This window comes from Planococcus citri, chromosome 2, assembly GCF_950023065.1.
Source record: "Planococcus citri chromosome 2, ihPlaCitr1.1, whole genome shotgun sequence".
Taxonomy (NCBI): Eukaryota; Metazoa; Arthropoda; class Insecta; order Hemiptera; family Pseudococcidae; genus Planococcus; species Planococcus citri.
Genome location: NC_088678.1, coordinates 50738923 through 50762149, shown reverse-complemented (window position 1 = coordinate 50762149; position 23227 = coordinate 50738923). Strand labels below are relative to the sequence as shown.

At 33.2% G+C, this 23227-nt stretch overlaps 4 protein-coding genes across 4 annotated transcripts; 1 reads left to right on the top strand and 3 right to left on the bottom strand.

Annotated features, from left to right (window-relative positions):
- Positions 1-912: 912 nt before the first annotated feature.
- On the bottom strand, positions 913-13538 carry LOC135836338 (uncharacterized). The gene is made up of 9 exons (XM_065351116.1): positions 13217-13538; positions 9323-9522; positions 5827-6077; positions 5296-5564; positions 4950-5209; positions 4616-4776; positions 4271-4437; positions 1640-1856; positions 913-1548 (listed from the first exon to the last, which is right to left on the bottom strand). Exons 1-9 carry the CDS (start codon positions 13317-13319, stop codon positions 1176-1178), a joined length of 2001 nt encoding a protein of 666 aa, XP_065207188.1. The 5' UTR covers positions 13320-13538; the 3' UTR covers positions 913-1175.
- A 402-nt stretch (positions 13539-13940) lies between these two features.
- On the bottom strand, positions 13941-17522 carry LOC135836339 (lysoplasmalogenase TMEM86B). Its single transcript, XM_065351117.1, has 5 exons — positions 16980-17522; positions 16700-16896; positions 16366-16481; positions 15065-15172; positions 13941-14978 (listed from the first exon to the last, which is right to left on the bottom strand). The coding sequence occupies exons 1-5, from the start codon at positions 17168-17170 to the stop codon at positions 14913-14915; spliced, it is 678 nt and encodes a 225-aa protein (XP_065207189.1). The 5' UTR covers positions 17171-17522; the 3' UTR covers positions 13941-14912.
- Positions 17523-19124: 1602 nt separating this feature from the next.
- Pex16 (peroxin 16) lies at positions 19125-22788 on the top strand. Its single transcript, XM_065351112.1, has 6 exons — positions 19125-19548; positions 19623-19869; positions 21425-21603; positions 21684-21784; positions 21866-21969; positions 22176-22788. Exons 1-6 carry the CDS (start codon positions 19428-19430, stop codon positions 22432-22434), a joined length of 1011 nt encoding a protein of 336 aa, XP_065207184.1. The 5' UTR covers positions 19125-19427; the 3' UTR covers positions 22435-22788.
- On the bottom strand, positions 19897-21143 carry Mpv17 (Mitochondrial inner membrane protein MPV17). The gene is made up of 4 exons (XM_065351115.1): positions 20826-21143; positions 20634-20746; positions 20334-20555; positions 19897-20252 (listed from the first exon to the last, which is right to left on the bottom strand). Exons 1-4 carry the CDS (start codon positions 20902-20904, stop codon positions 20124-20126), a joined length of 543 nt encoding a protein of 180 aa, XP_065207187.1. The 5' UTR covers positions 20905-21143; the 3' UTR covers positions 19897-20123.
- Positions 22789-23227: the final 439 nt, after the last annotated feature.

The following is a 23227-nucleotide window of genomic DNA, read 5'->3' as shown; positions in this document are numbered from 1 at the left end:
TAAAAAAAATAGATAGCTTATCTAAAAGTGAGCAAATCTGTTATGACAACTTTTTAACAAACAACTGAAATGAAAAGATATATGAGTACCTACTTAATATCAATGCCTTCAAAAACTGAACCGCTGCCCCTCCAACATCATTACACAAGGCAGATTCCAAAAGATCTAAATACAGAGAAATAATCATTTTTTCCTGCGCAAGAGATGAACAAAGTTCCATTCCAATCAGCACTGGTTCATTTTCTGTCAGTGCAATATCAAATTTGATCACTCGTCACTCACTCTCACCAGAAAAAACCTCGTCTATACGTTAATAAGCTCACTTCTTCTGTTAGTCGTAACTGCAAGCTCGCAACACTTATTTCCATATGCTTGAAATGCCCCGACATAAGGCGTGTTTAGAAATCCAATTAAATTCCTTATTTAAGGGAGGATTTTGACTGGAACAGATTTTTCTTAAATTACTGAGGCATAGAAACGACGTTCACAGTTGGTTGCATCTGTGCGCCGAGAACGAAGGCGTTTATTTTCTTCACTTCCAAGAGACCATGTAGACTGGATCTTTGCAACGGCCTTTATTTTCTGACCACAGTCGACGCGGCTTCGCGTCGATGCGCTCCGTTTGTTGTTTCTATTTAAAACAGTGATTTTCATAATCATAATTTAACCAGCTTCGTTGTATTTTAAATTGGGATGGCGATCTTTCATATGCAATGGTGCATTCTTCGGTTTAACGTTCGAGTGTATAGGTATTTGCATAAACCGGATAGGTAATGCATACCGGGCATACGCAAAGTACAAAGTACATATCTGTATAGCATACCATAAGATTGTATCTTATCTCTTTCAACGTGGTACAAGTAAGTACATAAGCGAAATCAGAGAGAAAAAACGGTCGGCTTTTTTAATCGCGACTTTTGGTATAATTTTTATTTACAAAAAATTTACATTTTATGGGTCTACTCTAATTATACGATACACATTCGATTCATACACGCGTGCATATTGTAGGTAGGTACTACTACGTATGATATTCCGTGCTACTCGTTCGCAGGCTAATAATACCTACAAATATAAAATATGAACAGGTTTTTTTTCTGGAAAGATTTATGGCAGTGTAAATTTACGCTTGGAAGTACGACTCGAGCTTTTCTCTCCTCTTTTCTCCTTCAAGTTCAAACCTCGTGATCGTTATTATCGCCGTAAGGTTCCCTGAGAGTGACGAATTTCCTCGGCTGCGTCGTCGGTCTGTACGAAGGTATCTTATCTAGTTCTTTTTTAATGGCTGAAATAATCGGTACAGCTGGATCATTCGGTGAGAGTTGAGCATCGGAAAGTATCAATTCTGGATAAATGGTTGGTCGATGAAAAGGACCGGCGCTCAAAGGTCTCGAATGAAGTCTAGCCGGAGTGGTTGGTTTACTGGTATCCCAAGCGTCTCGCGGTTGAGGGAATGATTTTTGAGTGGAAATTCGTCGCTGTTCGTTGACGTTGAGCGATGTTTTAGGACGCGAGTGTACCCTAGAAACTGTAACATTTTCCGCTTCTCTATTCGTACAAATATCTATTAGTCGTGTAGGGTAGTTTACTACTATATTGTGTAGAAGTAGATGCGGGTTGAGGGTAAATTAATTTGTACCTGAAGTGAGCCGCCGATTGCGATCTGAGATCGAAATTTTTGTTTTTCGATTCGTGTACGATGGTGGGAGGGGGTTCGTGGTGGTGATGATGAGATGTACGATGAGTCTCGTATAAGCTTAAAGCGTCGTCGAGCAGGTCGTTGAATCTGCGTCGCATTCGACCGACGTCGATATCACTGTCGAATGATGATTGGTCGTCGTCTTCGTTTAAGCCACCTGTGAAAATGGCATTGATTAGTGAAGTTTTCGATCTCGGAATTTTAATCTATTGAGTATAGCCAATGAAGCGAGGTGATTAATTTTCAAGTTTCAGGGATATTCACAAATCTGATGAATGGAATTCTACTTTCGTAAGTTCATACGAGTAACATTTCTCACATGAGTTCTATGCCCTTATTACCATGATGCAAAATTTTTTTGAAAAAATATGTACTTACCAACCTAGGTTCTAAAATTTGCTATGATTTTTTTTCAAAAAATGAGAACCATTGAAACATTTCTTAAGAAAGTACTTATTTCGTGAAAAATAAAAAAAAATGATCCAAAATGATAGGTAGGTATGAAAATGGAAAATATTTACCTACCAGCAACAATTAAGCTTGTAGGTTCTAGATAAGTAGAATTACTAACAAACTGGAAAGAATCGCTAAAATTATCATATTTTTTATTTTATTTTTTTCGGTAAAATGGATAAAATTATTCATAGGTAGGTTGGTAGGTAATGCAAATAAAAAGCAAACATTTTTGAGAAATTATTTACAAGTTTTTGAAATAATTTGGTATCTTTGCGATGTTGTAACATTGTAACATTTTTTTATACCTAAGTAACTAACTTTTAAAAAAATCCAGTGTGCCTTTTTTTTTTTTTTTTTTTTAGTAAATTTTTGTTATAAAATTCCTTTATATACATTGTAAGTTAACACTTTACAACAATTTACAAATAACTTTTTGAATTTTGAACACTTGAACAGTTGTTTGAAACAGTGAAACATCCATAAATATGAAATAGCCTACGAGTAGCATCAAACAAAAGTGTTAGAAATCGAATGATCCTCCACATTAATTTTAAATTTCTACCAACTTGATTAAAAATGAAAAAGTTAATCGCCTATTTTCTAGTAAAAACCGTCAGATTTACCAGAGTAAAAATAATTTTGCAGATTGTGCAGCGACCACTCTGTCATGTAAGGAAAAAGTAAAAAAAATATCCTGAATTTTGACAAAAAATTGGCGACGAAGTTTACTGAGAGGGAGATTACTCAGAAAATCAGATCTTTAGTGTTAAAAAAAATACAATTATGTTTTTATACAAACCCCTTCTCAAAAAAAGGGCCAAGACTGAATATGATGAATTTAATTATATTTTTTTGGTTATGTAAATAGGTATCCCTGTATTGTTGTATTGTTTTCAACAATTTTTTTTCTCAAAAATAATAAATTTCAAATATTTTGGCGCTTTTGTGATGGATGAGAGGTAGATGAAACTATTTTTTTCGGAGTTCCAGTTTTCATCATTGTATCCTTTTAAACATTATTCAATTCTTGTTGAAAATTGACCCTACACGTCCCTGCTGATTGAATTTTCTCAAACTTGGAAAAACCTATCGAATGAAATCTTATCTAATTGAGCAATTTTTTATATTTTTGGAACGTGCCTCATGCATACTTGAAAAAGCTGTGAAAAAATTAGGTCGATCTCAAAAACCTATCCATTTTGGAGGATAGAAAATTTGAAATTATATTTTGTAAGTATTGAATAATTCCAAAGGGGGAAAAACTGATTTTTTTTAAAAGCAGTTGATTATTGATTCAGAATATGTATTTGAATATTTCTAACCATCAAAGACCTAATCATTCTAAGATGTTTCAAAAACTCACTAAAAATTAAGGGATCAATAGTTTTTTTTAGCTAAAAAAAATCCGGACTTCAATTTGAAAAATCAATTCAATTGAAACATTTTCAGTTTTCTTTCCAGCTCTGCGTTTGTATAGACAATGCAGTGCTGATTGCTGCAATCTCACCACCTTTTTTTTACCCCCCCCCTCGCAAAAAATTATTTACACTTTTCACCAAATTACAATAATTTAGAGTTTGCACCTGGCGAGAAATTGAAAAAGTGCCGGCCCTGAGCAGTTAAGTACCTATACTTTTTCAGTAGAATTTTTACCGTATAGAAATTGTTCCCTACAACAGACCGAATCCTCTCAAACTTTCAAATTTCCTGTTCGAATGAATGATTGTACTAACTATAATGCAAGGACTCATTCCGGAGCCATTCTCTATTAAAAGGAGGTCTCGGAACATTTTTTTCCTACACCGATTTGTATTTTGATATACGTATGTAGGTACTATACAGAGCAACCGTCCGAAATATTCATCAAAACATTCAAAACTTCGCAACGCCTTTAATGAACAGGATAGGCAGAACATTCATCCAACTTGTTGACATTTGTAGGTAAGATGTAGGTACAGCTAATTGGAGCAGAAATTCAACAACTCTAACATCGAGCTGCTCACCTTACCACAACAATTTTGAAAACGAAGAAAAATCACCCCACTTCACTGACCACTGACCAGTCAATGCCAATTTACACCAACGAATTATTACTTATTACTCAATAGTAGGTACCTTGTTTCTTCAAACGATGACAATGAGTATTCCAAACCATCGGCCCTAAAATTCCAGGATCCTCGGCTTCCAAACTACCATGTCTACTGAACATTTGCGGCGGCTTATCTTGACTCGTTGAAGGACTATTGTTCAAAACATTCGTTAGAGGTTCTGGTAACGGAGTCCTACAACATATTTAACACGCTTTCAACTTGCAATCTGTAGTCTGTACACAATGTGTTCGTGTTAAGATCTCACGCTGGCTAGTTATCAATAAAAATCAATTTGTGTAGACAAACAAGTCTCTTAAACAATTGCCAATGAAGTATCATTATCAACGTAGTTACGAGATAAATTACTTACGTCGGAAAATCTCTAACCGAAGGCATCGATAAAAAGGAATTCGGACTGACTGGTTTGCGGCTATGAGGTCGCAAATGACATTGACTTTGATGTGCACCGTGAGAGCCATCAAGTGCGAAATCTCCTTTGGCGTTTCGTTGCTTCGCAGCTGAATGTTGTCTCTGGGGCACGATAAGAAGTGGAAAAAAAATCTCGATAAGTTAAGTTATCAAAGAGCGTATATATTTCACAAAGAGAATAGAGGATTTTTTTTTTCAATTATTCAAGCTTTCTAATCAGCTTTTTTTTGACATTCGCCCCTTTTTACAAAGATATCAATTTTACAAACACTCACCTCAGATTTGGTGATATTTTCTTGCAGAAACGCTTCGTTATCGATACCATTCCTATCATCTTCTTTTTTGAAGAACTGCTGCCCTTCTGTTTTACGATCTTCCATTCGTTTCCGTTTATTGTGCTTCTTCACGGTCAACAAAAGTAACAAGACGAACAATACGACGAGTATTACCGCACAAATACTGGAAACCAACACGTATAAGAATTCCTTTTCTTGAAGTTTATTTCCTTCGGGAGTCTGCAAAGGTTTCAAATAAGCTGCAAAAAGAAAAACCAATCAAACCGTTACGTAGGTAATTTACAATCAGCATAGATAGGTAATCTAAAATCAAGCTAATCATTACGTTCGGCTTTGGTCAGTATAGGAAATCCTAATTCCGCTACAGCTTCCGCATCGGAAACTAATTTCATATCATGAGCTGCGGCAGTGGCGAGAACTGGATGTCCGGAAACTTTGACCGAGTAAAGTATTTTCAGAGCTTCGTCATTGGTTACGTTATGTATATGAACGGTAACTTTATCGCGTTGGTCTCTTTTTTGGCGGAATATTTGTTGCGATCGTAAGCTCGACTTGTTCCAATTTCCATTCAATCCGAGATGATGTTCTTGGTGTCTGCGGTACACATATGTTTTCGAGTTGAGTAAACGAATCAAGGTACAAATAAATCTAAACTCTATCGATTTAACAATACGACTTAGCAACTGAACGGGTTATTGGGGATGATTGCGTTTCAAATGAACCAATATTCACAACGCACGCGATGGCTATATGCCCCGTCATCGAACAATTGTTTTTTTGGGGAGTGGAAAAAATTAACTTTTTTTTTTTTTTTGAAAAATAATAAGTAAGGTAAATGGTAAAGATAGGTAGGTACCTGTGAAATGCGATTTTATATAATTTGGCCAAATGGTCTTCCAATTCATCAGGTACGAAATTCATACTGGATGTGTTTACTTTTAATATTGTGATTAGCCAGTATCTTTGATCGGGTACAAAATCACCATACGGGTATTCTGTTGGCGGTGGCCAAGGAGATATGGCTGTACCGGGTGATAGCTGTATTGTAGGCGTTGGCTCAATTATGCAGTCCGGATCATTGATGCATTCAGAGGTTGTATTCGATTCCTACGCATATATTTATAAATTACTCGACCAATTGATTTTTATCTGTTTTTATTTGCATAAATGCTTCGAGAATACCAATACCCAGATATACATGTCCATAGGTATAGGTACTCGACTACTCGTATTTTGAAGCATACGTAGAAAAAAAAGGAACCTACTCTATCATCAAATTGTACATTATGCATATAGATACCTACAAGTACGATTATGCATACTAATTCGATATCAAAGATGAGTTTTATCGGTGCTTTATTCCAAATAAAAATAGGTATTTCTACACCGATCACGAGTTTGTTAATTAAAAGTTGAAACCTCGCGAAGTTGAATGGCATTTTATTGTTTTGTTTATACACATGATAAACTCCTCCTTAAACTGCGACTACAAAAAAATTGGTACCAATACATCTACAACTCGATGTAAAAATACGTAAAAATTAAACCTCTAATAGATGTATGTATGACCTTTGTGCTCTTGAACCACCCCCTCCCCCATCAATTACACTGAAATAGATAGGTACTTAATTTGTAGCTGATTGCAAAGTAAGTTCATCATTGCTACCTAACTAAAATGTTTGCTCCTTTTTTATAGAGGATACCTATTCAATTGTTGACTATTGAGACTATTTCTTAGAAGAGATGTAACTAGGTAGGTATAAGTATACTTAGACTTACCTATATGATTATGAAAACGTCTCTATAAATACAGGACAAAATCTAATTTCAAATGCTGGGTTCCATTTTTCAATTTTTAAAGAATTTTGAAACCTTGAAATTTAGTTTATTTTTCATGAGAAAAAAAAGAAAAAATTTATCGAATTATTTATAGGCCATTTTTTATTATAGATTTTTGAATCCGTTTTCAAAAAATATTGGAAAAAGGAACTCGAATGAAATTGACCACCTTGGGAGATGGGAGTCCTCTTGATTAAAATTCAAATTTTCAAAATCAATTTCATACCACGTGGTTAAAATCCAAACCTTTTTGTGGTGGATATTATTTTGAAGAATGAAGAAAAAAAAACATGAACACACCCAAAAACTTACAAAGATGTACTGAAATTTACTAGAAACTCCAGATAGCTCAAAACTGCCACCAATCGATCCCGAGACTCGAAAATATTTTTAGCTTTCTGATACCTTTTAAATTTTGGCTTTTTTAAAATGGAAAATAAGCGAGAAAAAGCTTTAAAATTATCCAAAATTTCAAATTTGGGAAAAAATATAGCCCCTGAAATTCCAAATACATTTCGAAGTTCGAATAAATCCGAAGGAAAATAGGGAATGGTAAATTTTCCAAGTAGGTAGGTGTTTTTGATAAATATACCATTTAAGGAAAAAAGGATCGTGCCAAACAGAAAAAAACTTTTATTGGTTAACCAGTAGAATATCTAACGAAAGAGGTGATAATACATAGTAGGTATCGAAAAAAGTTTGGTTATGGTTATGAAAACCTCATTGGCCCAAAACTCGAAAATGGACTTGTAGGAGAGCGGACTGAAACCCAAAATTTTGAAAAATGCAATTTGAGTGTCAAAATTTAGTTTTTTAGAGCGCTATAATTCTGGTTGTGAAAGTTTTGATCCCAAAATTAAAATTAAAACTTCCCATGGAGGAATTGGGACATTAATTTCTTTTCTGATTGAACATTATTTTCAAAATCCAAAACTGAACCCCCTAAACAGAGGTTGGACCCAAAATTTTGAAACTCAACGTTCTCAAATTATAATAAGAGTCGACACCTCGACATTTTATTTCAACGTTTTCATCATTTTTTTTTTTTTTTCATTTTGCATTAACATGGGGAGGATATAGACGGACATTAGCAATAGAATTATCCCAACCAACACAGACATTTTCAAGCCAGACGAAGAGGAATCAAAAAAAGACCTAAAAGTAAACCGTCAGCGAAAATTTCAGATGCTGATATTCATTTTTCGATTTTTGGAGAATTTCAAAAAATTTAAATTGGGTCATTTCTTATGAAAAAAATGAACACTTCTTGATCAAATCGCCATAAAGGGCTAAAATTTCGTTTGTACTCTATTTTCAATCTTTCAAGCCGATTGGCGGTGATTTCGAGCTGTCCTAGAGCCTCCAATGCGGATTTTCGGATTCCCCATTTTCGAAAAAACGCTACAAGTAGGAGGTTGAAAATGAAAATTTACCATCTTTGTGGCCATTTCGATCTATTTAGACACAATATTTTCAAAGTGCATATATTTTTATGCTGGTTCAAATTCAAAATTTCCTCTTGTGACAATTTTTGAAGAAAAAAAAAAAAATTAATAATGAAGAATTCATTGTGCGGGTAGGTATACTTGAGTAGGTACGCGTGAAAGAGAAAAGTTGAGGAGCTCATTGCAAAAGTAGCCCTTGTCACATGAACCTATGCAATCTCCAAAGCTCTCCCTTGAATGTAAACTCTATAAAGCAATTCCTTTTAGTGCTACTCAGGGTAGACCAGCTTGGCGGTCATTTCATCATTACAACATGATCTCTGCAGTTGGCAATAGGTTGAATCGAGTGAAAATGGTCTAAAAGTTCATGTGACAAGGGCTACTTTTGCAATGAGCTCCTCAGTTGAAATTTGGTTTGCATCCTAAAATTCGTCGGAAACTCCAGAATGGTTCGAAATTATCACCAATCGGTTTGGAAGGTCAAAAATACGTAGGATACAAATCGAATTTCATTCTTTTGTTTTGATCAAATTTTGATTTTTTTTCATAAGAAACGAGTCAAATTAGAATTTTTAAAAAGTCGCTAAATTTCAAAAAATGAATTTCAGTTTCTTCAAACTTTTACTACCTATTTGTGTATTCTATGATCCTCTTTCGATTCCCCTTTGTCATGCTTAAAAATTTGTGTGCCGAATGGGATACTGCAGTTCCTTTGGGAAGGGCTTTTCGAACTCAGCGTTCCTTTACTTTTGAAATTTTTCCGAATCTTAACCGAAAATTCGAAACTCTCGTTCTTGTTCCCTCAGAGTTCTTGCGGAAACCCTTCTAAAAACTTAGTTTTAAAAAAAGATGAAAAATATAGTCTTCGGTATATACTTAATTTTCTAAATTTTCAGTTCAATATTTACTTTTTCAAATTTTTATTACTCGTCATATTGATTTTAAATCTGATTTTATTCTCTCTAGAATCCTGAAAAAAGTTTTGTTCTCAGGGACGTAAAAAATCGGACAAAGGTGCAATTCACTCTTGGAGGGCCCCAAAAATGAATGATCTTTTTATAAACTTACCGTTGTACTGACAGAAACTGTTTTATAAAATATGGTCGCCGTTGAAACGACAGTGGTGGTATGGAAGACTGTTGTAATACGTTCCCAAGGTGTCGACTCGTCCACCGGAGACGGTTCGGTTTCATTTTCCCCATCTCCGGATCCTGACCACAGAAAATCCTCTAGTCTGTAGTTTCGACGTAGATCTTCGTCTACGTATACTGTAACAATGCACGTGTGTATGTTATTTAATATGTAGTATGTAATATGTATATATTTTGAAGCTGAAAGTTTAACAAGCTAGTTATAGGCCTAATTTATTTACATCTCGTATAACAAGCTATTAAATTAGGTACTACAATAATATCTGTCTCTGTCTACTCGTACTCATCAAATCCTACGTTCATTGTAATGTGGTCGGTGATATATTACGTAGACTAATGTGTACATTTACATTACAATATTAGTACGTACGTCAGTATACTATATAAGTACTGTCCAGGAGATAATGACCTAGAAATTTTCATACCTTAATTTAACTTTAACAATCGAGCGAATTAAACCGATTGTTAACGTTAATCAGAGCATAAAACTGATGAGTTTTGTTCATTATGGCTGGCAATTTAAATGGCAAAATTTTACGCGTAAAATGTACACAAATTTATTATTCGCGCGTTACATAACAATACGTAAACTTTAGCTATGAACATAATGAACTGGCAGACCGCATTGTAGGTGTGTGGTTAGTTATATGTAGTAATGATAAATAAAAAAAAAAAATTGAGCAAATGTAGCCCAACTTGAAAATTGAACAAGTTACGAATTAATTTTTTTTTTAATTCTAAAAAATGACTAAGAAAATTCATGCAACATCGAAAAGTTGGATAAAATTTATAAAACGACTGGTAGATACCGTCCTGCTGTTGAAACCACTGAAAATTTTTTAAAAAACTGTGAACCTACGAATCGATAAGTACGAGATTGTTTTTTAAAAATTATTTTATGTTCCTATGGTTTTCCTTCTACCTTGCTAGATACGTAGTTACGTACGTAATCAACTTGAATTACAACCTAATAACTCGCTCTTATTATTTTTAAAAAGCCCCTTCGAAGAATAACGCAGACAACTACTTCTTCTTATCAATAAGAAAGTCTGCATACTACGTCAACAAAACGTTAGCAGGAAACGATGACACATCGTGCATGTCAAAGAAAAATAGATATTCAAATTAGGTTCAGGTATGAGAGATAAGAGTACCTACTACGTATGAGCGTAATGTTCGATTCGGTCATTATTAATAACGATTTTCATTGCCCCTTTTCATACGCATGTATCCGAAACTACCTGTTATATTCATTGGAAGTACCTAAACAAAAATGTTACACTAGGTAGGTAGGTCTGGGTACAGGTACCTACATGAACGATGAAATAAAAAGTGGTAATAATTCACGTGACCTTTAAAAATTTTACAATAAAATTGAACTTCGTATTTCGTATATCTTTGCCTACGTATAAGTAGTAAATGATCAACACACACGAAATACCTTACATAGATATAAATAAATGGAAATTATTTATTGTATCAGATATTGGTACGAATAAGGAAATAATAAATTAAAACGATTTTATTATATGAAAGACGGGGACGCCGTTCACTCCGACGTATGTATTCACGTGACAAAATAGAATTTTAAAAGAAAACTAATAACGTATTCGATTATACACGTGCTATGTAGGGCATAGAAAAATAAAAAGTTCATGCACGATATTTCTCGAATACCCTGTGTGAATAACACTCGGCGTATTTTTATTATTTTTTCATTCTCGTAAATTAATTTTTTTTCAGGCGAGGCAGGTTTTCGCAAATGGCAAAATACAACTATGTTTCCATTTTTTTTTTTTTTTTTTTTTTTTTTTAATCACATGACTGTAAGTACATTCTTGGAAATGAGAAAAATTTGATGGGAAGGGGGTGGGAACTGACAAAACTAGTCTTGAGAAAATACTTTGGTAGAATGGTACACAATTTTCGACCTTTCACATTAATTTTCAAGTTTTTCCTGGAAAATTTTTCATCAGTTATAAAAGGACCTTGAAAATTGTAAAAATGAACAAAAAAAAAATAAAAATAAAGGACCCGGCGTCTATTTAAAAACTGCATAAATAATTTTGCTCGAAAAAATATGAGTTAAAAGCACTCATAGTTATGAAAAAAAAAAAAAAATAGAACATTAAACAGGTATCTATGATAGAAAAATAGGTTTTAAAACCATAGAACGAAAAATAAAAGTATTAAACTGCATCATTCTTCATTTTTTTTTTTTTTTTTTTTTTTGATATTTGTAGAGAAAAACAAATTATATTTCATTTACATTAAAATAAAATAAAAATAAAAAAAATAAAAAAATGAAATTGAACTAAATTAAAACTAAAATTGATATCACTTTTGATTTTTCTCTCTTAAAAAAAATACTCATTAAATAAAACAATAAGTAAGTGATCTAATGATTGTCAGAGCAAAGTAGGCATTTACCTACCTAACCGTTTTAAAATTTAAAAAAAATCAAAAACTAAAGAATCTGATGAACAATTAAATACTATATGTTTCATGAGTGATTATGACTTATTGTTGTTGAAATTACGAGTAGCAAATGTTGGATCCTGACATGGAGTTTGTTGTACACACTTTTGCTCTCCCTCTCCTTTCTCTCGCTTTCCTACCACTTCTATCATAGAAATAAAAATTGGACCAAAAGTGTGCTAATTTCAAGAAGGAATAAATTGAAGATTGGCAGAGAAGAAGTGAGTGAATAAAACTTCAAAGTATAGTGTAATGAAATGAGAATAAATGCGTATACGATAATGATATAAAGCATTCTCGAAAATTACCTACAGCACCTTTGCCTAATTCTAATGCTTATTCATACCTATGTACTTCGTAGAAATATGAGTAGATCTACCCGATAGGTAGGTACTTGATTCAGAAGTATAATTTGTAGTGTAGAAGGGTAACACTGCACTTAAAAAGACTTCTTTTTTATTTATTTATTCAAATCTTACCTATAGATAAAAAAAAGACAACGTTCGACACATCTTTATAGAAACACGATCATTTATAAAAATCACCTACCTACGAATTGGCCCACCCTGGTCGTACAAATTGTCGTAGTATAAATCAAATCATCTGATCAGAACCAGGTTTAGCTACCATAACCACAATGCGTAAAAGTGCAGCAGTTGAAATGTTTCATATCTTATTGAGATTTATTTGCGTTGAAACAGGCTGATAAATCAACAAAATGTGGCCATATTTTACTCGCAGGAGCAATTTTGAAATATTGTTGCAATATGTACCTGTACCTACTGTACGTCTACGTGGACCTACTAAAAGGCAGAGAATTTAGAGTGTAGATTTTAACAAGCGAGATTATTGCTTAGCAGCCGAATGTGATAAACATGGACGTAGTATTGATTAGATCGTTTAAAAAATAAAAATAAACTTAATGAAAATGTTGTTTCGATGCATCTAATTCATACAGATACGTATCAATAAACCTAATCGATATAGACTTTATAGGCATAGGGAGCTAGTTTATGAAGACAAATCATTGTTGCAGTAGCACATTTTGAAAACAGCAGATATTTCGATCTAGATCCTCCTCTGAACTGTTCCGACACCCTGTATATAAATGCACTTGTTCTTTTCATAAAGATTCTACAATTATTTCATTTCAATACAGTTGGATGTTTAATTATCAAGTAAAGGCTTTCGGTGACTCATATCCATAATCAGAGCGGTGCGTAACAACAACAACACAAAAATAGGGTGCAAAATAGGCAACCAACTGTGCTCTTTTTCCAAGCCAAAGGTACAGGTAGCTAAGTGTAAGTAGGTACACTTGAATAAATCGAACCTCTTCTATCCAATATAGCGAATACCGAGTAACAATGAGTTAATAATAACGTGACGAAAGCGCAAAGTGGCACTTCACTTTCTCTTATACGACCATTAGCCATATTGCGGCCTTTTTAATGTACATACAAACGCGATGAACGTGTATCAACTCCGACGAGGGTTTGTTACCTGCCAAAGCCAAATGTTGACGTTTGTCTATGGCAGAATCATAGAACGCGAGGTGACGGTCAACGAACGCGTACGCAGACTAAATTTCTGTGTTGATTCGACCGATTTGTATTTCCCGCGAATGGAAAAGCTCGGCTTCCCTATATGCCTATACCTTATACATGTAAAGTTGCAGTAAAATAAAATATTCATCGGCGCGGTAGTGCGTATCATTTATATTTTTAGGTACTGTTCGTCGTACGATAGGTAGGTTAGGTAGTACGTAATGTACGTAGATTGTACGATGTAATAGCTCATGAGATGAATTTCGGTGCGCTGATAGAGTACGTGGTATGCTGAGGAGTATATTTGGCATCTTTAAATCATCTTTTTCCTGTTGACGTAAAATTTTCGTAATGAATTTTTTCAAAATAGAATAACAACCGCATACTAGCTGCAACACTACTCACCTACTTGATTGAAAAAATAAATTGAACAGACAGGAAAGGTGACAAGTGATTTGTAAATGGACCATTGTTGAAGTTTTCTCTTTGGTGGATCAGAAATGAAAATAATTGACCTTCTTAGGACGATTATATTGCATACAAAAAATATAAAAAAGAATACAAATGCAAAAAAAATACAATAACAAATTCTAAAATTACCATTATTTGTATCACATACTAATGCAAAATAAAACTCCAGCAATTCGCGTTGGAAAAGCGAATTTTCTTTTCGATTCATTTCGAAAGTATTCTATTCTTGCACGAATAAAATTTCTGAAAATCTATACCGATCTCGTGAAAAAACACATGAAAATAATTTTCAAATATTTATGAGAAAAAAAACACCGACGATTAAAAAAAGAAAAAAATATCGCAATTGATAAATTTTTAAGTAGGTACTATGATTTTCGATCCATTCAGCCAAGTTGTTAAAATAAAATTCTTAAAAAAAAAAAAAAAAAAAAAAAAAAGTAGAAAAACAATTATTTTAACAAACAACGAACTTGTTGGCGAGTCAAAAGAAATTAATTTCATCAATATCTTTCATCGAAATGTTACACGTAATATTAGATGCATAAACTGGAGTCTGTCAATTTTCATTTTAAAATTTAAAACAAAGGCTGAAAGTATCTTACCTATTGAAACGTTTCTATTGAGTACTTATTTCAGCAGTCCCAAAATATTTTTTTTATTTAAAAAAAAAATGATTCTCAACATTTCAGTCTATAATGTTCCTATCAACTGAACTTTTTAAATTAAAAGGACCTTGTAAAGCTCTATACCATAATATTCAGGTGACCCATAAAAAGAATATAAAATTTTTATTCTTTTAGTGGTGCAAAAATAGGGTAGAACATCATTTGATAGAGTGAACTACCTACCTAAAAAAAAAGATGCGCAGACAACTGGTGAAGAAAGGAGAGGAATACGATGAAAAATGATAATGCTTCGTTAAAGATCTTGATACGTTACAATTTCAAATTCGAACGTAACTACTCAAGATGGCAAAGTTTGAAATTAAGGGTGAATTTTATATTATTTTTAGTATCTTAAAGTACTCAAGGCAATTCCTAATTGTCCAGCATAGTACGTTGACATAATCAATACCTGAAACACACACATACACAATTAATAATATTTGCGAATACTTAATCAATAAAAAGACATGACGAAATATTTTTTCAGATAATGACCTCTGAATATGGAATAGGATGAAGAAACATGGTGACAGCGATCATCAAATCAGAAAAACAGAATAAAAGACTTCCAACGGCGCCGCAAACACTCCAGATTTTTTTATCCTGAAAAAAATGACATTTTTATTGATTTAATTTTATAATTAATTTTTTTATGCAAGGAATATAAGTATTTTAATTATAAATTATTTTATGAAGAACACTAATTTAAAAAGGAATTAGGTATAGGGTTGTCTAATAAGCAGGGCTGGTGGAACGGAACAGAACGGAACAAATAAACGGAACAATAAACAAATCGGGAAAAAATCTTATTCAGAACGGAACAGAACGGAACGGAACGGAACGGAACAGAACAAAATGAACAAAACCAGAACAGAACAAATAAGATAACGAAGAGTTCTTGAACAGAACAGAACAGAACAAAACAGTAAAAAAAATGGAACGGAACAGAACAGAACAAATTTCAGCTTTCCAAATTCCATCTTCATTTGGTAAAATTTAGTGGAAATTTCGATTCTCAAAAGGTCAATAATCTGCTGGAAGGTTGCAGAAAATGCAGAATTACTCAAAATGGCTGAAAATCATCTTCAATTGATTCGGTGGGACAAGATTACCTATAAGTAGCACATTCCAAAATCTGGTTTTCTAGATAAATTTTCAGAATTTTGTAAAATTTTGATTTTTTTCTCATTTTGGGACAAAATTTGAGTTAAAAAAAATTAAATTCATCTAAAAATGAGAAACAAAATGCACTTCAGTTTTTGAAATTTTCAGAATTTCGGATGATGTCAAATTTTGCATGTTAATTTGTTCATTCGATGATTTGATCTAGCTTTGTTTAGTTTAATTCAAAAAATTTTCTGCCAGGTAGGATACCCCCCCCCCCCCCCCCTTTGTTAAAACGGAACGGAACAGAACAGAACAGAACAAAACAAATGGAACGGAACGGAACAGAACAGAACAGAACAGAACGGAACAAAAAAAATGATGAGCAAAACAGAACAGAACAGTAAAAATGCGAAGTGATTTGTTCATGAATGGAACGGAACAAAACGATCGTTTCGGTCACTAGCCCTGCTAATAAGTTGCATACTTCGGATTCCTTTGTTTTGTTTGTTTTGTTTTGTTTTTTTTTTTTTTAGTTGAAATTGCAATTGTTACCTACTCAATTTCTGGTGGTTAGTAATTTATGCATTTTTTTCTTTTTTTCAATACCAAAGTAAGTATTTGGAATTTTTTTTAATCGTCGAAATTCAAAAGATAGTCTGACTACATAATGTGTAAGCTTTATTACTCACTTTACAATGTAAAGCTTGATCCAAACTTCTCCAAACTGTACCAATCAACAAATGACTATAGATGAGAACGGCCATCAATAATATCCCACTAATTGTTGAAGATACAACCAAGAACACTGCACAAAAATTTCAAATCCTGCATTATTAAGTAGGTAGAGATACCATAATTACTTATGTTATGCCTACATAGCAGGTAGTACCTAATTGAAATATGCATTTATAATTTGCGAATTGTTATTGCGTAAGTAGGTAGGTATCTTTGAACTTTAATTCAATGTATTTAATTTAATAGAAAATCATAATCAAATTTTAATAAACAGGAAAATATACAAACCAATCAAATTCATCACAACTAAAACAGCTCCTAGAGCGTTATTCCGGGGATTCATTTCAAAATAACCAATGTACATGACATGAGCCAATGCAAAAGCTCCAATTCCATATAGAAACGTAGCCGGCCATACCAGTAAAATATCTCCAATGCAAGAGAAAATTAACCCAATATTCAAGTATTTCAGAGACACAATTTTTCTGTCAAAATATGAAAATCATCAATAAAATTTCAACTCAAATAGGTAGGTAATTACGTATAGCTATAGACAATAAATACTTACGTTTTGTCAAACACCTGAAATTGGACTGTTTGCGCGAACCAATAAAGAGATAAAATCGGCGAACATTTCAGCAAAGCGTACAACACTAAATTATCCTTAAGTAAATTTCTCGAGAAAAAAAACAACACAACTGCGAATAAAAACGGCGCCAAACGCCTCGATAACACGTTTGTACAAATCTTAGAGCACATTTTAAATGATTAAATGGAAAAACAAACCGGTAATATTGATGATGATCCACTTGAAAGTTGATATACCCCTTTATCGAGTCAACATCAACAAGTAACGCAAGTTCGCCTATACCTAGACAGACCTACGAGTACACTCTCATTTTTGCCAATCGCAACTTCGATCCTATAATTTATACGGCAAGCACGCGAATATAATAATAAAACATTACTCTGTTATTAAAGTGAATCACCAGTAGTTGAATGAGCTTATTTATAGCGTCGAACAATGGAACATGTGCGGAAAAATTGAGAATTATCGCAATCAACTGAGGTATGACAGTTTAGTGCTTGGGCTCGGGCTCGGGTAGTAATAATCTACTACATGTCGACGCAAAAAGAAAACACGTTCGTTGGGATAAATTGCCGAGTGGATTGTTTATAAATTGCGCAAATAATTTTAACTGGCTGTTTGATAACAGCACGTAGCGTAATTTGATAACAAAAAATTGACGAAAATTTTAAATTTTGTGGACATTTTTTTATTGAACGAAATTTAACTTACTTATTTATACATATAGACATACCTACATCAGAAGAGCAACTTGACCTATAGGTAATGTTTTAGTCGGGATGTAGGTAGGTACTATGTAGGTAGGTCTATATTTTTCGGTTACAAACAACTTAGTACCTATTCAATTGAAAGAAAAGAAGTTGACATTTGTCCAGTAATAAGGTTCAGAGGCCCATGTGCTACCGAACGAAGATCGAAAGCTGAAATCTACTCCATGAAATTTTAAAATTCGCAAAATTCAAACGATACTCAAGAATGCTGAAAAACTCAAAGCGTGTTTTTTCCTTCAAATTTTCATTTTTTTCTAAAATCGGCCAATTTGAATTTTTTGAACAAATTACGTTGGCAAGTGGCTACGCTGCGTTCATGAATAAAAAATAAAAAATTGAACCGAGGCATCAAACTCTAGACAACAGATAGGCTGACCAAGTACCACCCTACGCATGATCATTAATAAAATACCTAAGAAATAGAACATCGTTGAAATTACAGGAATATGAAGGGTAGTAGATTAGATGATATACCTACATTCAATTATTCATTCACAATTACTGCGACAAACTACAACTTGCACGAATAACAATAATAATCCTTTAATTAAAAATTAAAATACAAGTAGCTCATGAAATTCGACCATTATCTTGCGAAGTTGTGGAGGTACTAGTTACGAAAATATTTCTTCTTCTATTTGGTTTAAAAGGATCAAGACGAAATATGTACCTACATAATGTACTGCAGCTTACAACAGCTTTGCTTGCGTATCAATTTTCTCAGCTAAATAAAATTCTTTGTTGCAAGTACATAACATAACTATAACTATGCAATTCAGATTTGAAAACTTGCAAGCCAAGCTTATATGGATATTTTCTCATTATTATTTATAGGTATGGAAAGCTTAGTGTTTCATTAGGAAGACCATTTTTAGTTTCCAGTTGCGTTATCAAAACACTTACAGCATGAAACTGTATATCGGTCCCTGATTTTCCGTCTTGGGCTCTCAAGTCCCTAGCTCTAATAATCTTCTATGTTCCTAAAAGAATCACCTTTCAGAAAATTTACAGTCTTTACTCTTTACAGTACAGTTTCGTTTTGAAATTTGGTCTTTCGAAGACTCCATGCTCATATCTTACTCAATGTCATTAGTGTTCATCACCTTCTGAGTTCTGCTTCTGAGCTCCTAAGAAATTTCTTTGTGTGCTTTTTTTTTTTTTTTTGATAATCTGCTCAAGTTTTTTGGTTTTTCTTTTTTCACCTCAGTCGGTCAGTCGTCCTCAAATTCAATGTCAAAATTTTGATTTTTGAAAAATTAAAAAAATTAAAAAACGTACAAAAGTAAAGTCGAGGCATTTTTGAAATCACCGGATCCTATTTTATCTTTTTTTGCAACGAAATAAAAAATTTTTGTTTGTAAATAAATCGAGTGATTTTGCGAAGATAAAAAACCAAAATTTGCACGAAATCCGGTTAATTTCTCGATATTTAATATTATAAAATAAAATTTGTAGGTTTTTCTATAAAAATTCAACCACAATCGAATAAACATACGATAAACGAATATACCATTTGACAAATTCTCTTCCCAGTTCATCCATAAAGCAGTGTTTTATCGGTTCACTTGTTCGCTTAGAGCTCAGCCATTCAATCAAGTGTGTCAATGGAATCTATTTTTTGAATACTACATCTTTAAAATCATATATTCGTAGCAACATGGAACTCGTACGAAATATTCGACCAATTATTAGAGAATATGAGAAATGGGTCGGAGGACATCCTTGTACATCGGCAGAAGTAGAATCCGCCATTAAATACCTGTCATATCTCTTCACGAGTAAGTGTTTTGGTATTTAATCATACCATTTCTCCTGTAACAATGAATTAATATTCACTTCTTTCTGCTAATAGGTCAGTTCGAGAATTCTAATCTATTGTCCGAGTTAATCTTCACGTTATCTAAACTTCTGGCGTTTTTCAACGATCAAATCATCTACAGGAGGGTTTCGAAATCTGATGTTCCAAATCCGTACGAGAGTAAATTGAAGAAATGGCTCACAATTATTAACCATTGCGAAGTATTTATCGAACTGAGCGCTCAAAAGGCATGGGGTAGTCGTGGAAAATGGATGATCATCGTTGCTATTCAACTATTCAAGTACGTTATTATCTCAAACACAATCCATTGTTTGGAAAATACGTGTTTTATTCGAAAAGAAACAACTTACAAATGTGTGAATGTAGGAGAAACAAGTACAAAAGTTCCTAACATCTAACATCACTCAAAATTACCCATTCTGGTAGTATAGTATATGAATTACATTATGTAGAAATACGACGGTAGTAAACTTATATCAAATAATGGAAGACGTAGACTAGGGATAGGGAATATCGGAATGCATTGTACTTGAATTACGTCTTCTCTGCGTTCAATTTCCAAGCTAAATAAGTATTCCACGCCACACCAACGCATTGTGTAACTAAAACTCTATAATCCAAAGGAACCAAGGAAAAATTCACGTATTGAACGAAAGGCCACAGCTAGAAACACATTTCACATTTTAATATTGAAATTCAAGATTTGAAAAAATTATTCAGAAATTAACTTGATCAGTTTTTCACCTTATAATTATTCAGAAGTATGGTGAAAAAATCAGCTTGCAATCTTTGCTTAACTTCCTGTGTGGTTTGACCATCGAAAAACGACACCAGAGATGTGATGGAACCTACTGCAAAAGGTGCGAAAATCATCTGATCCATGGCAATTTTTCTCACCAGGACGAATTTCAATGATTTGAATTGCAATTTGTCGAGAAACCGGTACCATGAAGTTAACGCAGGTCCCTGTCGAAATGAAAGAATTGAATTTTAATAGTTTGAATTTATTTCTCGTCGTTCGACGTGTTTGGTTCGATTACCTACCAACACTAACCCAACTGATCCAAATTTAGCAACTCTGTAATAATTAATCTGACTAAATCCCTTCTTTTCGACACACGATTGAGAAATTATATCTCCGATAGACATTAAAGTAACTGTAAAGTAATAAAGTAATCATGATCAACGTCGTGCATTAGTTCTGAATTATAAATGATCACTTTTTTATGTTCTTACCTGTCTGTACAGATTGGACGACGTAAGGCCGGTCGTGCAGTAATTTTTGATAATACCTAAATACCCTGATCGATTGCATTTTTACATGCAGTTACCTCTAAAACATACACGAAACTGCACCACTTACAATGTAGAATGGCCTTGTGCCTTGTAAGGTAAAATATAATGTACACTGAAACCAAGTGTCAAGATTTCTCTCTGTAAATGCGTTGCGGTTAATTAAAAGTTTAAAGTTTATCTAGAATGTTCAGTTTGTTCTTAAAGTGTATAGATAAACATTTATCGGCAGACGGCAGACGAATCTCTCTCTAAATAGAGAGGTGCACATGCGATTTACGCAGAAAATTGCGTGCGTTTTGAATGATGAAACAAGATGAGAGAAGAGAGAGAAGTGTCCGTGCGATGTGACTTCGTGGTCAATGCAATGCCTTGATGTAGTAAAATTTGTCATAATCATTATTCATTTTTCAAATTTTGAAAATTGAAACTGTTCTCCCGCCTTTTCGCCTCTACCCTTCAATTTTTCCCTTTGCGATAATAATTTTTAACATTGTTGAAAGTAGACACTATTACCTACTAATATTCGTGTAAATTTTCAGGAGCACGATACGTCTTTGTCTGCTGTTCTACCATAAAGAGCAGATTGTGGAAGTTCTCCCAATCCCAGCTCTCGACCGGAAAAACCTCGACAATGGTACCAGCAACCTTCCCAATTTACCCCTCAATCGAAACGCTGTTTCTTTAAAAAATGGCAAAATGATTCGAACTGTAGAAGCAGGTAATGTAGTCCAGGTCATTTTACCAAAAAACATTCAAATTCAGAAAACTCATCCTCAATTTTTTTTCCTTCTCATTTAGCTCCGTCCATAGAAAATAGGACTTGGAAAGCTTTGAATGATCGTACCTTGGGAGTCAATAAAGAAGATAAAATACTAACTGACGAGCAAATCAAAGGCGAAGTACGAAACTTCATTCTAAAAATCTCCAAAAATTTATGCTCTTGCAAATATTTATCGTTATTTTGTTTCTAAATGTTACAGATACTTTACATTGTAAAACCATTGTTACATTTAGGCAGTATGTATTGTTTTGGGCAGAAATCTTGGAAATCTTGGTTAATTGCCTTCTCTTTGGATGTTGCCAGGTACAGTTATACACAATTTATAATGAGTTCAGCCACGATAAAAAAAATGAAATATTTTGAGATGCTTTTTAATTTTTTTAATTTCATATATTCATTGCAATTATTACTTTTCTCGTGGCTGATAATACAGTCTTCATCGTAGAACGATAAGATAATTATTTGACATTATCACATGTTCAACACCGTAATTTATTTTTATTTTCTAGTTTGCGTTTGATATCAAAAGCCAACGGAAGAGAATTAGAGCAGTTTAGCAAAAGACAACGAGTAGAGGTTATTCGTCGTACCATGATTTTATTCATGTACCTGATGAGATCTCCATTTTTCGACAGACAAACCAAACAGACGTTGTTTGTAATGCTAACAAGATTTTCACGCGTTCCCATGTTGGGAGTATTTTTCAAATCATTACTGGAATATTTGCCACAATGGCAACAAACTTATTTCTATCTATGGTCGTCGTAATTTTATTTATTTTTTTTTTACATTATAAAATCTCATATTGGTGGCAGATTAATTTTTTCCCATACATTCTGTAAGACTTATGCGTTTTTTTTTGTTTTTTTTTTGTCGTAGTTTTCTATAAAATCCGTTACAAAGTATTACTATTAGTGTCTGAATAATTAAATGTAATTCATCTACATATTACCATTTTTCTATATACTCGTAAATACCTCTCTACTTGTGTATTTTCCTTTAAAAAAAAACTTTCAAATTTTTGCACATTTGAACCTTAAAAATAAGAATTCTGTGATTTTGTTTTCTTTTTTCACAATTTACACGTTGAAAACTAACACAATAAAAAATCGTTATTTGTTATCATTATGATTATTATTTTCAAGTTACTCATTAGCACTTGTTAAGTTGTTACGTATGATGTGAAGAAGATGGGAAAATTCTGATCAAACATTGAGAATTAGATGTGGTGAAGTCCTTTGGAGTCTAAAGCAAATGAGCTCATGAGGGGGTTTTCGACAAAAATTACAAAAACAGAAAATGAATCATTTTTTTGCCAAAAATCAGCCAAAAAGTACAGCTTTACACTGAAATTGTAAAAATCTAGCTTTTTGCCAAAAATTGACGTAACTTCACTTTTTAGTAAGATTGCTAAAAAAGATCCACTTTTTTACAAAAATTACCCAAAAGTTTGACTGTTTTACTAAAACAAAAAGTTACAAGGAGTCAAACTTTTTCTGCAAAAATAATAGCACTACGAAAATTTAGTTCCCAAGAAGTTTTACTTATTTTCTTAACAATT